This window comes from Mastigoproctus giganteus, chromosome 6 (assembly GCF_048544385.1).
Source record: "Mastigoproctus giganteus isolate SK-2022 chromosome 6, ASM4854438v1, whole genome shotgun sequence".
NCBI lineage: Eukaryota > Metazoa > Arthropoda > Arachnida > Uropygi > Thelyphonidae > Mastigoproctus > Mastigoproctus giganteus.
In genome coordinates, this window is record NC_143580.1 from 159,355,409 (window position 1) to 159,369,395 (window position 13,987).

A 13,987-nucleotide genomic window follows, 5' to 3' on the forward strand; every position below is an offset into this window, starting at 1 on the left:
AGTTACCCTGAGAGAGTGAGAGAGAGAAGTAGAAAGGAATCACCAAGAAAGAGAAGAATGATGATATCCGACTCAGGACCCTGGGTGTGCCAAGCCCATACTCACCATATGTGAGACATAATAGGGTTTACAGAAACATGGTACCACCTGGAAATAGGGGATGGTGAGTTCCAGTACAGTATGTACAATGTATTTAGGAAGGATAGAGCAGATAAAGAAAAGCAGCCTGAGAATGATGAAACTTTCCAGGATTCAGACATTTCATATGGTAGTATAGAATCTGTATGGTGTGAGACATTGGAAGCAAAGGTATAATGCATGTGGGAGTAATCTACAGGCCAGGTGATTGTGAAGATTATGATGTGAGCCTCTACTTGCAAATGGAATGGGCATGTAATCATGAATGTCTTATTATGGGTGATTTTAATTTGCCTCTAATTGATGGGAGCAAATGGGAATGAAACCAAATTTTAAAATTATTTAGATGATTGTTATTTGTATCAACATGTCAAGGAAAGTACTAGAGAAAAGAATATACTAAACCTGATCATCACCAATGTGGCCTCATTGACCACACATTGTATCCTGAAAAGCATGATTTTGGCCATTTTTTGAATGTACTGCTCACAAAACTGCAGTCATCAATCTGGATCATCTTCCTGGATTGCATGCACTAATCGAGGTATAAAGGACTCAAAGTTTAATTCCTTCATCATTCTAAAAACGTGTATGGTTTAAACCTAGCTCTTGTGAACACTGTCTTGTTGATTTTCTTGGAGTGCATAAGATTGCATTTCTTAGAGCTTCAATGTTTTCATTACTTTTGGATGTCCTCTTCCTGCCACATGCTAAGTTGTTGATATTCTGAATGGTTCCGTGCTCCTCAAATTTATCCCGCAAATGAGTAATTGTTAAACGTATGGGCGCTTTTGTTTCATATCATGATTTCCAAGCATGCTGAACTTCATTGACATTTTCATATTTTCAATACCATTTTATAATTGCCTTTCTTTCTTCAAAACAATTGGGTATTCCCATCGTTTTAGAGGTATCTATAAAATAAAACAAAGATTAAATTTTCTTAAAAAAATTGTCTATTTTTAAGCTACAAAATAAGTTTAAGAAAATTAAATTGGTGCATATTGTTCATTAAATATAAATTTTTAAAGTGTGTATACATAATTTTGAAACACCCTGCCTATATATATATATATATATATATATATCCGATAATTCAAAATAAAAACAAAAGCCAGTAGTATGGCAAAAATGTAGAGCGAAAAATTATCATAAAAATACGAAAAATAAAATAAACGAACAGGAAAGGGAAAGTAAAGGTAATAAGACATAAACAGTAGCCGATTGTACCCTATATAATTTAGCACTTTAAATCCAATTAATAAAACCAATGTCAAATTTAAAATAATGCCAATCATAATATGATTTAGCGGTACCCCCCTCAAAGGTACTACCAATTCCGAAAAACGTGAAATATCGCCACTTGCTACCTCTAATGACAGCTTAATATTTATTTATTTTATTTTAAACTTTAAGCCATTATTTAAATATATATATATATATATATATATTTAAATATATAATTTAAATATATAATTTAAATATTTAAATATACAAATTTGTATAATTTAAATATTTAAATATATATAATATATAGGAACTTATTGATTCTATTTCTCTAATATCTGTGTTATTCAGTTTGCGATATTAAAAACTGTCTTTGTTTCTTTCAGGGTGGCCAAAATTTCATTTTCAAGTTTGGCATCAAGATCGATTTGGTCGCACTGAAATTTGGGGGTATGGATTTTGTCATGTACCAACCTCGCCTGGTTTTCATAAGTTGAGCTGTCTTGTCTGGCGCCCTGTTGGTACTTTGCAAGAACAGTTTTCACAGCATTTCCTTGGTGGTGGCATGCAACTGAGAAAACCTGATGTAATATATTCTGGTATAGACAGGTATAAGTTACAGACTATTGCTATGGGAAAAGTTCATGTAGAAATTAATATCATAATGAGGAATTTTAAAAAGTATGGAATAGCAGTATGAAATTACATTTCTGCATAAAGATCTATATTAGATGTCTTCAATAACCAAAGTTTGTTGATTCAGAGTAATCAGTATGAGAAGTTTACCTTTAAAAGAATATTTGTTCAATCTTTGTCTTTTAGTGTATTGCGTTTTACCAGATATGTGTACAGGAAATGAAAATGCACTTAAAGAGCAACCGAATTCTACTGATACTTTTGCACATAACATAACTAGCACAGTGAATGAAATTGCAGGACATAAACTGAATACTTCTTACATGCCAGTAGCAGAAATACCTTTTACAGAAATAACACTCCTTGAATTGGAAGAAAATATCACTGAATTGCTACAAAATGGTTCCAAAGTAAACATTGATTTAAATGTAACAAATGACACCATTTTGTTTCCAGCAATCAATGAAACATTAATACCAAAGGATAATGATGATGATTTTACTTTTAGAGATGTATCAGATATTTTTTGTCCCTGTAATTGGTATTCTGAAATTTGTGATATAAACTGTTGTTGTGATAGTGATTGTACTGAAGGTGACAGAAGTGCTTTTTCAGAATGTACTGAGATGACTGTTCAGTTTAATAGCCAGTACTGCTTTCAAAAAAATATCATTTATAAAAATAATACAAATTATCAAACAGTTGTAACAAAAAATATGTTTTGTATTGTGTATGATAATTTAAAAGAAAGACTCTATTTCCATGAAAAGAAAATAGTTAAAACTTCAGATGAATTTGAACATTTTTACTCTTACAAGCACTACTTCTGGAACCAAGAAAATGAAACAACTTTGCCATTAAAAGTTTTGTTACATGCTGGTGATCCTGTATACATAATTAGTGGTAGTAATATGAATATAAATCACTGGGGTAAGTAATACTGAATTATTTTATATTTTTATAAGGTTTTATTTCTGTACTCTTGAACTTGAAATTACATAAAATTACAGGACTGCACAGAAGCATTTCAGATGTAGTTTTATTTTTTTACTGTAAGACTTTTACTGTAGAACTTCAAACTCACAGAACCAACTTTTCATCTTCCTCGTTTATTCATTCAACTGCCGTTTTCTGGAACAACCTTCCTTCATTCGTATTTCCTGAAATTTACAGTCTACAGAAGTTCAAGTTTAATGTCAACAAATATCTGTTCTCGTCTTCTCAACCTCCAACCTTAGCACAATACTAAGTACTATAGGTTCTAATACCTGTCCTGTTTGGGGTTTTCATTAAAAAAAAAAAAAAACTTAAGAGCAAGATAATGCCTTTATCTTTATCACACTCTTCCTGCTGCCAAAAAGTACCAATTTTGGCTGATCTTGAAATTTTAACTGACTGTTAACCTTAATCACCCAGAAAAGCAGTTTATTCTAGTGTTCAATAACATACTGACCAAACAAGCTCTCATAGGTCAAGTCTATTAGTTCATATTTATGTCACTAGTTTTCATTCCATATCAGTGTGAAAACTCTGCCATCAGTCAGTTGTTGTCCCTCCCCCAAGATGCATAGTTTCCAAGCTAGTTCTGTAACCAATCCATTTGATTTGTAGCCCCTCCTTATATGGATATTCCTTTGCTGTTCTTACCAGACAAGGCACTCTTCTGTGGACCATTTCAAGAAGCTGTCTTTCCTTAGGTGTAGCTTCCAGATCTGAATACAATGTTCCAAATGTGTTCTCACCATTAACTTTCATACTGGAACTGGAAGACACAAAGGTATGGTAAATCAGTGAAAACACACTGGTGTTCCTTCCTAGGCACATGTTTATGCTGCATGCTAATCTTTGTCTAATTGCACCATAAAAGTTGGTTTTTTTTTTTGGTTTTTTTTTACATCCTGTAAAAAAACACTTAAACTTTCAGCTTTACACCACCTAGCATATAAGTTATTCTCAGGTTATTATTTCCCAAATGTAGAACCTTATATTTGGCAGCATTAAAATGTAACTGACCGCTGAGAGCACAATAGATAAGAAATTTAAAGAACACCTCTAAACCAAAAATTTTAAAGATAAAATTTTGAGAGAGAGAGAGAGGGAGTGTTTGACCATCTGTGGTACAATCAGCAATAATTCTTAAACAAATTGCCAGATTACTTGAGCAGAAAAAGATGGCATGGAAAAGTTACAGAGCAATAAAAAGTACTGAAGCCTATGACAGCTACAAAGTGATCTGTAATAGTGCCACAAAAAAAAGTTAGGCTGGCAAAGGCAGATTACAAGAAATCACTGGCAAAGAGAGCAAAGAATGGGGACTAGGAATTCTTCACAAATATAAATGCAAAGAAAGAAGGGCAAACCAGATTGGACTCTTATGTAATGGACATGGGATAGTATTAGATACCCCAGCTGATGTTGCAGATGAACTGAACAGTTACTTTGCATCTATATTTAGGCGTCTCCATAGCCAGGTGGGAAGGAGCAGCAGTGCGTATCACACGTTTCTTGATTAGACTGGGGTTCGAGCCCATCACCACCAAATACGGAGGATGTGGAAAGGTCAGGGAATGACCACCGCATATCCCCGGAGCAATATGGCCTTAGTTGCTAATGCTCCTAAAAACCAAATAACAAACAAAGCATCTATATTTACAGAAGCTATATAATATTGGTGTAGATAAAGTTACCCATAAATTTAACTACATACATAGTGTAAAGACAGTGTTTAAATAACAATAAATAACGAATAAATAACACTTCTCTAGTAGAGGAGACTACTGTTATTTAGTCTCAGTGGGCACTGCCACCCAGACGGCACTGTTTCGTAACTTGTTGGCTTACTCATCGGTGGGTGGGCAGGTACCCTGATAATACAAACATGCCATCACAGTAAGTGAATGGAGAGATTATACTGCAGAAGAGAATACAATAGCATGGTACACACTTTGGAAACCATTGCAGTAGCTGATTCAACTCCATTTGCATCTGCTAATGTCTGTTGTGCAATTGATGTTTTGCCATAAACTGCATTTTTTTTGTCCCTCGTTAATAATGCAAAAAATGTTTGCATTATTAATATTCTTCAACATAATCTCCTTCTGGAGCCACACACTTCCATAATGCTGCAACTGATGAAAACATTTTAGAAGTAGTCTTTTATGAATGCTTTTAGATGATCTGTGGTGTTTCGTTGAATTTCTTGAATTGACTCAGACTATTTTATGCCCTGTTTTACGTTTTGGAATTGCCAAAACTTGCATGATATCCAGTTAGTTGAATAAGGTGAGTGTGGTCATGGAGTGAATATGTTTATCAGTGAGAATCTCACAGCCAGTGATGTGGTGGCGAAGGAGCCAACCAGTTCCATTTTTCAGGTAATTTACATGGATTACATCTCTCAACTGTTTTAAACTTTTTTTTTTTTTTGTGAGTAAGCTGCATTAACAGTGATTCTTTACAGAATTAATTCTGTTGACACCATACCTCATTGCTAAAATATTAAATCAGCATAACCTTCACATATGAGTTGACTGCCACACTTTTTTTTAGCCATGGTGATGAATACTTTCAATCAGAAGTCTTTAACCTTGAAATCTTTGTCTCTGGGTCACATCCATACACCCAAGACTCACCACTCATCAGCTATAGTCTGTGTTAAAAATTCAGTATCCAACACAGTTTACTCTAACAACTCAGTTGAATGAGGACTTGATGCTGTGTTTTTTTATCTTGAGTGAAAATGCATTGAACAAACTAATCTTCAAAACAGCCTGAACCAAACCAAATGAAAGATATCTCTTCAGCAATTTCTCAAATGACGTTTTGGGTTATTGATGGGTAACCAATTCTGTCTTCATCTTTAAGCAAAAAATTTTCATCACGAAACTGTAAACCACTTAAATTGTTCCCTTCCTCCCTCATAGCATCACATAACAAAATACAATGTCTGCATATATTGTTCAGATTTCATTATTTTCAGTACATATAACAAATGAGGAAAAACAGATATTCACCCAATGCAGCTTTCCACTATACTGGTGTTGATAAGTTAACTTGTTGTGCATTCTCAAAAGCTGTCGTTCTTAAGCTCCATTCACAATCTTTTAGTTACTATTATACATTCAATGATTTTAAGCTCATTTGCCAAATTTTTTGATTAAACCTGTGTGTGTACTGTAAAGATTATTATCCTATTATCCACTTTAACTTTCAAAAGTATATCATGAAAGGTCTAAAATTTAATAATTTATAGTAGCACCCAAGGAGGTCACATGTGAGAACTATATTAAAAAAATAGTTGCACTACGTGCTTTCAATGTATAATTCGGAGTAAATAGAATAACCGTTTAATCAGAATTATGCATGAAAAGTATATATCATTTTCAAAATTACTCAAGTGAAACTTTCTGTATCTAGGAAGGTGCAGAAAGTTTCAGCCAGTAGCACCAACAATTAATACATGTTAATATTTTGGAGGTGGGGAGACCTGTCGTGGCCCTGTTTAACTACTGGTTAAGAAAAACGGTATTAAACTGACTTCAGAAACTTTTAAATTTTTGTGAAGTCAGTGCTGGTATCAGAGAAATGGATGACAAATGACATGATTACAGTAGAATACAGTAAATAACATACTGAACACTGTGCATTTGACATAAATTCCAAAAATAAAATTTATTAAAAAAAATACATAAAATTCTTGTTGATTTTAGAGAGTACTGCTTCCCTCTCTAATGTGTTGAATGACAGCAATCTTTTTTTTTTCTTTTACATTTTAATTATACGAACAAAATTTGCATTAACATTATTTAAAAAACTGCTTAAGGGGAAAAAAAAAAAAGGTGGATATATTGTTTTTTTTCCAAATAGCACTTTTCCTTTGCAAATGCTTCCTGTGCTATGTTCTATTATGATTAGAACGTAGTATTTGTATTTGCTACACCATCATTCTACAGACTAAATGTAGGAACCAATACCTTATAAATCACATGCATTTCATGTTTTTTTTTTAATAAATTTTATTTTCTAAATTTGCATTGATAACATTTTACATTCTTTATTTTTTTTTTTCAGTATAATAATGTCATCTTGCATCCATTTCTGTGATTCCAAAAGTCACTTCATGATATTTTGATATCAATTTTCTTAAAAACTATGCCACTTAAGAAAAAATTCCCAAAAAAAAAAAAATTCACTTCCTTTTGTTGACAGGACCCCAATGTAGATTTTGACATATAATTCCAAGTCATCCTGTACAGGTGACCCCCGCTTAACGCTGATCATTCGTTCCGGAAAAACAGAGCGCTAAGCGAGCGCCGCTTTCCCATAAGGTAACATATGTATTTGTGAGCTGCGGTCGGTGCCATAGGATATTTCCTAATCAATAATAAACGGTAATGAAAAGATGCACAAATGTCGGTCAAAATATTTAATATTCAAATATTTGCACATATAAAATATTCCGCATTACATACGTATAATTATGTGGTAACTACTTGCGTATCAAAAGTAAACAAAATTCCAATTAAAATAATGAATTTAATGGGTGAATTTAATCATGAAAAATGTGTGGATTTTGAGTTGAACTTTGGCCCTCTTCCAAATAAACTAAAAGGGGTATTAATTTTAAATGGCCCGCAGCGTTACCACCCAACAATAAAGTCAACCGATCCTTCGCCGCTTTGAAACCTGGCATGTTTTTTGTTCTTTCAATATGAAACTTCTTTTAGGCATTCGTTTCCCCAAAAGTCCTGCTTCATCTATGTTAAAAACTTGTTGAGAAGTATAACACATAATACCCCTCTTCAATAATTTTAACAAGTTCTTTTTTGAAAGTTTCGGCTCCTTAATCTGCACTAGCGGCTTCTCCCGGGATTTTAAATCTATTCTACCAGTTTTAAATGGTTCCACATTTTTTTTTTTTTTTTAAGGCGAGTTTTCTTCAGATCATCGTATTGGCTAATCTCTTTCTCTCTCTCTCTTTTTTTTAATATTTAATTCTGCATACTGAATTCTGCATTGGAATATTATCTTCAATAAAATTAGTCTTTCCATTTCAATCCTAATAGCTGGTCTAGTCTTAGTTGCTTGCAGTGGAACAGCTATCTTTCCCGCTGCTAAAATTAATTCTTTATTTTTTCATAATTGTTCTTACAGTTAAATTTGCGAGTCCTAAATTATGGCACACATCCGCTTGTCGTTGACTGGAATCGATTCGCTTCAAAACGTCTAATTTAATTTTCAAATTCAGTCTTTTTCTTACATTTATAGGCTTCGTACTGCGCCCAGACGTTGTTGCATTTTCATTCCTGTCGGTCATTATTAGCTCTTCGAAAATATAACTGCGTTGGTTGAATTAATTATGATACAATGTTCAAGTAAACTGTCCGTTACGCACGATGTCTATACTGTACTGAGTGATGACTAACTAGACTTCGGATAAATGCATATAACGCAAATATTACAAGCAATATATTTGATCATTTTTTAAAATGTTGATCTCGGAACTACGTAACAAGTGAGTATACTTAAATTAGCGTGCGAGAAAATTTCACTGAGCGTGGGAAAATTGCTCAAGTCGGCGTGGGAAACGTTTTAATGCTGTTTTGCTATTCATTTTCAAGCTATCGACTCCATCAAATGAAACGATTTCATTAAATATGTCAAAAATGTAATCTGTAAAAGAGTGTTATAGTGATCTGTGACAGCGTTATAGTCAGATACGGGCTATAATATAAGAACAGCGTTATAGCGAATCAGCATAAAGCGAACCGTGTTATAACGGGGGCCTGCTGTATATATTATATGTACAGGATGATTCTTAATGATTTACAATAAATACAGTAATTTTTTACTATAATCGTTTTGCATTAATCTTTTATTCATTTTAATTTCTGGAGAGTATCATATGGAAGTGTTTTACGTACAATGGATAATGTTATCACTTTTATGAAGTCCCAATCAGATGTATACTAATATGCAAAAAAAAAACTCCACTTGTTGCAATGAAAACTTTGGTTTGTGTTGTCAATTGTTTGCCTTGTCATGGTATACACATGTGGAGCATCCTGATTTGATCTTGAACTCAGACATGTTGTTTGGCCAGTTACTGATTTTGCTTCATGCAATTTGTAAATGTATATGTGTCAATGTCATTACTCTGTGAAAGAAAGTACTGTATTCCTACCAATGTGACTGTTTTACAGTACGGCTTTAACCCTTTTCTAATTCTTAATTTTCTCAAAGAAATAGTAGACTGCCAGATTAAAGTATTTTATATTTCTTAATTTTTATTTATTTTTTTTTCTGTCCACTTCCACCTTTTTATGTAAAAAGTTTATGCTCTGCATCAGTAAACAATGCTGAACACCTGCATTTTTTTTTTTCCCCCTTGGTTATTCTGAAGTGATCACAGTAAGCAGCATCATCTGTCCATTCCATCTAATAATTTGTCTAGTCCTTCCTTGAATTTATTCAAACTACCCACTTCACAACAACAACAGATGGAAGTTTGTTCCAACAGTCAACCATCCTTCCTAAATTTGAATTTATGCCCACTAACATGTGTAGTCTGAGTTTTCAGTAGTGAGATTTCTCAATCCATTCAATGCAATTAGCAGAACTGAAGCTGTACCTGGCTACCCTTTTGTTCCCTTCACCAATCTCTCTCTCCCAGACTTGTGGAATATCCTGAGTAATTTTATATTTTGGAAATTATGGTTAATTAGCATTAACTATTATAAATAAAAATCCATTACATAATTTTTAAAATAATTATGGGTGCTATAATTGTGTTCACTTTCTTACTAGGACTTCCACATCAGATGTTTACTACTTTCTGTGAAACCACGAAAGAGGTGCCATATATGATAGATCAGAAGTTTTCATGTCAACAACCAATAAGGAATTTGAGTATAGAATGTGAAAAGAAATCAAGTTTTAATGCACAGTCATATTATAGAGATATTTATTTTCTTAAACTTCCATATTATAATAAAACAGAAGTAAGTGAATGTGAAAATGGATCTTATGAAGGTATATGTTATTATTGTAGTGAAGAATTTCACACTCACTGTACCAGTATGAACTTGTGTGTTTCTGTCACTCTTCCACATAGTTATGCATGCAGAGATCAAGTATTACAAAACTGCTCAGTGATTAGTCATATTCCACCTCCCCAATATAATAAGATTACTAAGTCTTGTAACAATGTTTTAACTAAAGTTCATTTTGATGTCATTCATAATGGAACTATGGGAATAGTTGCAGTGAATGCAAAGTTTGAGCTTGAAAATATTAATGATAGTAGTAGAATATCAATCACTCAGTCATTTTCTGTAAAGTTTCAATGGATCCACGATTCTGATATTATTTTCAGAAAAGCTGGAAATCCAGGTTATCGTATTGGACAACCTCTGTTGGCTGGGAAGGGAAGTAAAACTAATTCCAGATCTCAAGTAATAATTAATAGCAATAGTGAAAAGCAGCTTTCTGTGTTGGGAAGTACACACAATGGATTATGCACAACTAGTGAAGAAAGAAGGTTAGGTGTAAAGTTTAAGGAAAATATGAGAACTGGATGCTTGCTAAAAATAAACATGAGAAAAGGGGAAAAACTTTGCCAGTCTGTTCAAGATTATGTTCTTCAAATATTACTTGGGAGTAATAATCCAGAATATGTTGGTGCTTTTGGAAACTCAGATATCAGTAACTTAGGTGACTGGCTAAAGATTTTTGATGCAGGAAAGCCCTTGAAATCTTTATCTGACACAGTTACTCCAACTCAGGTATGCTCCAATATAATTTCTGGTTTGCATATTGAAATATTTTATGCAAACATTGGTGCTCTTTCCAATCCACAGTCAAAATTAATTGGAGTTTTTTTTAAATATGTTCCATCCACAGTAATGAAACCTTATTGTACTGGTTTTCACTGTATGGCATCTTTTAACTATACTGTGACTCTTGAACTTGCAAGTTCTGTATCTTTTATTGATGTGTCTGAGCCATCAATCTCACTATATGCTGAAGTCCCAGTAATAGAGGCTAAACTTCCTAGTGATTTTTTTTACCCTTTCATATCTCATGCTGTTCATTCACATTATAACTCATGGAGGTATAAAATTTTAGTTATTTCAGGATTTATTTATTTTATAATGTAACTTTTAATACATTCAGTGCAAAGTCCACATCACATTTAATTTTGACTAATGCAAAAGAAACCTTTGCACATCTTCAATACCACTGAGTTTCTTTGTCAGTGTTCCATTCGCATTTTTAATTTTAAGTCATTTAAAATAGGTAATCCTACAAGTAGTAAAAGGGTGAATGTTTAAATAAGAAAACTTAAAAAATTCATGGAAAAAGAAATAGCACAACATCCTTGACTGACTGTGGTGAAGTGCAACTTTTTATTTGGACAGGTAATGTACAATAAATTTTCAGAAAAACGATATACAAGTTTTGAAATTGGTGCAAATTTAGGAAATGTCTTGACTCATCAACAGGAAACCTCTCTCTTAAGGGAGAGGTTTCCTGTTGATGTGTTGCAACTCATTTAAGTATTACAAGATTTTAAAATAGCGTCCCAAAATTCTCTAAGATCACATTAATTTTTTTTATGTAATCTGTCATTCCTTAAGAATGGAAACATTGAAGGGAAAGTCAATAAAAATACTTTTGGGGCTCTGTTTTTCTTACTGCATCAAAATTATTATGATGATTGCAGTATTATGATGGGGAAGAAACTATTCCCAGTATTACATGGACACTATTCATATAATGGAGGGGAATGGCATTTTCTTGTTTGTGTATAGGCACTTACAGTTTGGACACAGCCATGTTCATATTATTTAAAAAATTCTAGAAGAATTTGTGTATCTGTTGTATTTGATGTCAGAATCATTCAGGTAATGTTAAGAATGGATGCATGTATCTTATTTTAATTTGTAAAATGGGGTTCTTGCCATTTATTGTTATTATAAAGAAGGAATTTATTATAGAACAAAATAGTATTTTGCTGTCATATTAAAAATAACTAATTATTCTGCTTCAGAATAATGTAATTTCATTACATTATTCTGCTTAACATTAAACATGTTAAGCAGAATAATGTGTTTAATGTAATACTTGAGGTTATAAAAAAAAGTGTTAAAAAGTTCTTTAGAAGTAGTTTTGTGTTTTTTACTCATGCCCCCCCCCTAAATTGAACAAATATTCTCTTGTTTTAAATATAAAAAAAATGATTTTAGCTTTTTTACTGAATTGACAACTGTTTTCAATTAATTATGATCTGATAAACTTAGTTACTAAATATCAAACAAAAATTAATAAGGAAAATCATATTATTAATGTTTTTATTATATTTTTAAGAATTTACAGTCACTTATTCCAGCATTGAAACACAGGTGCAACATGAACATATAATATTAGCTGTAAGCATTTAGCTATCAAAACCAAAGCTCTGTGGCAAGATTAGACTACTCTTGCTGGTGTCCCACAGATGCCATGTGAGAATGGAAGTTACCTGAAAGATATTATGCTTTTGCTTGCCTGTTGCCTATTAAATGCAGACACCAAACAAAAAATTAATGAGATTTTTTTTTTTTAAATGAAAACAGAAAATACTATAGAAGTTAAGAAAATAATTGTGGGCAAAGGTACATGAGAGGATTTGATTCTATTTACAAATGGGGGGAAAAAAGTGATTCTATAGTCCTCTCAGGAGAAGGTATTCAACCTGATTAATATTACTCTAGCAACAGACTGGTTAATTACACTTGGCAGTTAGTTAGGTTCTAAAGATGTGGTAGATGACTTTCATCAACCGGTGAAATACCACCACTTTGCTTATTGGAGGCTTGAAGTGGCGAAACCCATGTTTAGTCTCTAGAGCAAAGTTTCCAGCATCCCCCCCCCCCCAATACTTCTCCTTCAACCCATGCACGCTACTAAGTACTATAGGTTTTGATACCTTTCGTGTTCGGGGTTTTCATAAAAATAAAAATAAAAAATCATAAAATGTGTTACCTTCCCACAAACAGATGTTCGTGGTAAAAAAAATGGTAAAATTTAGATCAACAAACCTTACAAAAGCAAAGAAAAAATGGCAATGTCAACCAAAAGCAAGTGCAAAGCAAAAAAAAACTTCTGAACTGATGTCCAAAAGGAACTACCATATCTTCAATCCTTAATTACCTGCTAATGTAATGAACTAGTTCATTGCCAGAGCAAAACAAATCATGTTGAGTGTCCTTTCCTGAGAGGAGGCTATATCAGATCTATGTTAGTAGCATAGAGTTAAGGTCATCTTCAGTCTTGGCACAAAATTCTCAACCTTCTATCTTTCTAGTAAATTTGTGACATTGCAGTTATATATTTAACCAAAAACCCACCCAATCTTAATTCCCCAAAGAATAGGTATTTATATCTTTACTGAACAGAATTCCTTGTACGCACAATCAGATGAATGCAGGTACTCCCTATAACTAGCGAATTAATTCCAAGAATTCACTCAACACCACATAACAATAATACAAAAAATATAAAACATCATCATCCAGTAATTCGGTCTTGTGACTGGGCCGATCCTCTGATAAATCATCTCCCCCTATCTCTCTCCTGTACCATTTGTTTTAGTTCTTCAAAATTTTTAAGTCCTGCTTCATCCAGTAACGTCCTGGTGAAGGTATTTTTTGGTCTTCCCCTAGGGTGTTTCCCCTTTACACTGCCCTCCATGGCCTTCAGAAGCAATCCACTGTCGTATCACGTGATCCACCCATTTGAGTCTGGCTGATGTTATTCTGTGAAGTATTTTTCTTTGTTCTTGGACACATACTCATAATACTTATCATTATGAGTAAGTATGTATTAATACAGTAATACTCCCACTTACACAGTTCTTGATTTTTTCGTTTGGCAACACTGCCGCCCACTATCTACAAGGTCGTTTTTCATATGCTATCAATATATGGTGCGACGGTGAAGAGTG

The 13,987-nt window shown here is 33.1% G+C and overlaps 2 protein-coding genes across 6 annotated transcripts in view; both read left to right on the plus strand.

The window, feature by feature from the left end:
* The window catches only part of LOC150084695 (B9 domain-containing protein 2-like), a 48,724-nt gene extending 46,659 nt beyond the window's left edge, over window positions 1–2,065 (plus strand). For all 5 annotated transcript variants that reach the window (XM_090376559.1, XM_090376560.1, XM_090376562.1 and 2 more), the window contains one exon: window positions 1,752–2,065. In XM_090376559.1, the coding sequence (XP_090232685.1) occupies window positions 1,752–2,065 (314 nt within the window). The remainder of the gene's footprint in view (window positions 1–1,751) is intronic.
* Window positions 2,066–2,138: 73 nt separating this feature from the next.
* LOC150084696 (tectonic-1-like) lies at window positions 2,139–11,968 on the plus strand. Its single transcript, XM_090376564.1, has 2 exons — window positions 2,139–2,931; window positions 9,808–11,968. Exons 1-2 carry the CDS (start codon window positions 2,139–2,141, stop codon window positions 11,157–11,159), a joined length of 2,145 nt encoding a protein of 714 aa, XP_090232690.1. The 3' UTR covers window positions 11,160–11,968.
* The last annotated feature ends 2,019 nt before the right edge of the window (window positions 11,969–13,987 follow it).

Excerpts from the sequence above, each read along its gene's own strand:
- LOC150084696 (XM_090376564.1), top strand. The coding sequence starts at position 2,139 with ATGAGAAGTTTACCTTTAAAAGAATATTTGTTCAATCTTTGTCTTTTA. Across the intron at positions 2,932-9,807 it reads TATGAATATAAATCACTGGG|GACTTCCACATCAGATGTTT; the intron begins GTAAGTAATACT and ends CTTTCTTACTAG.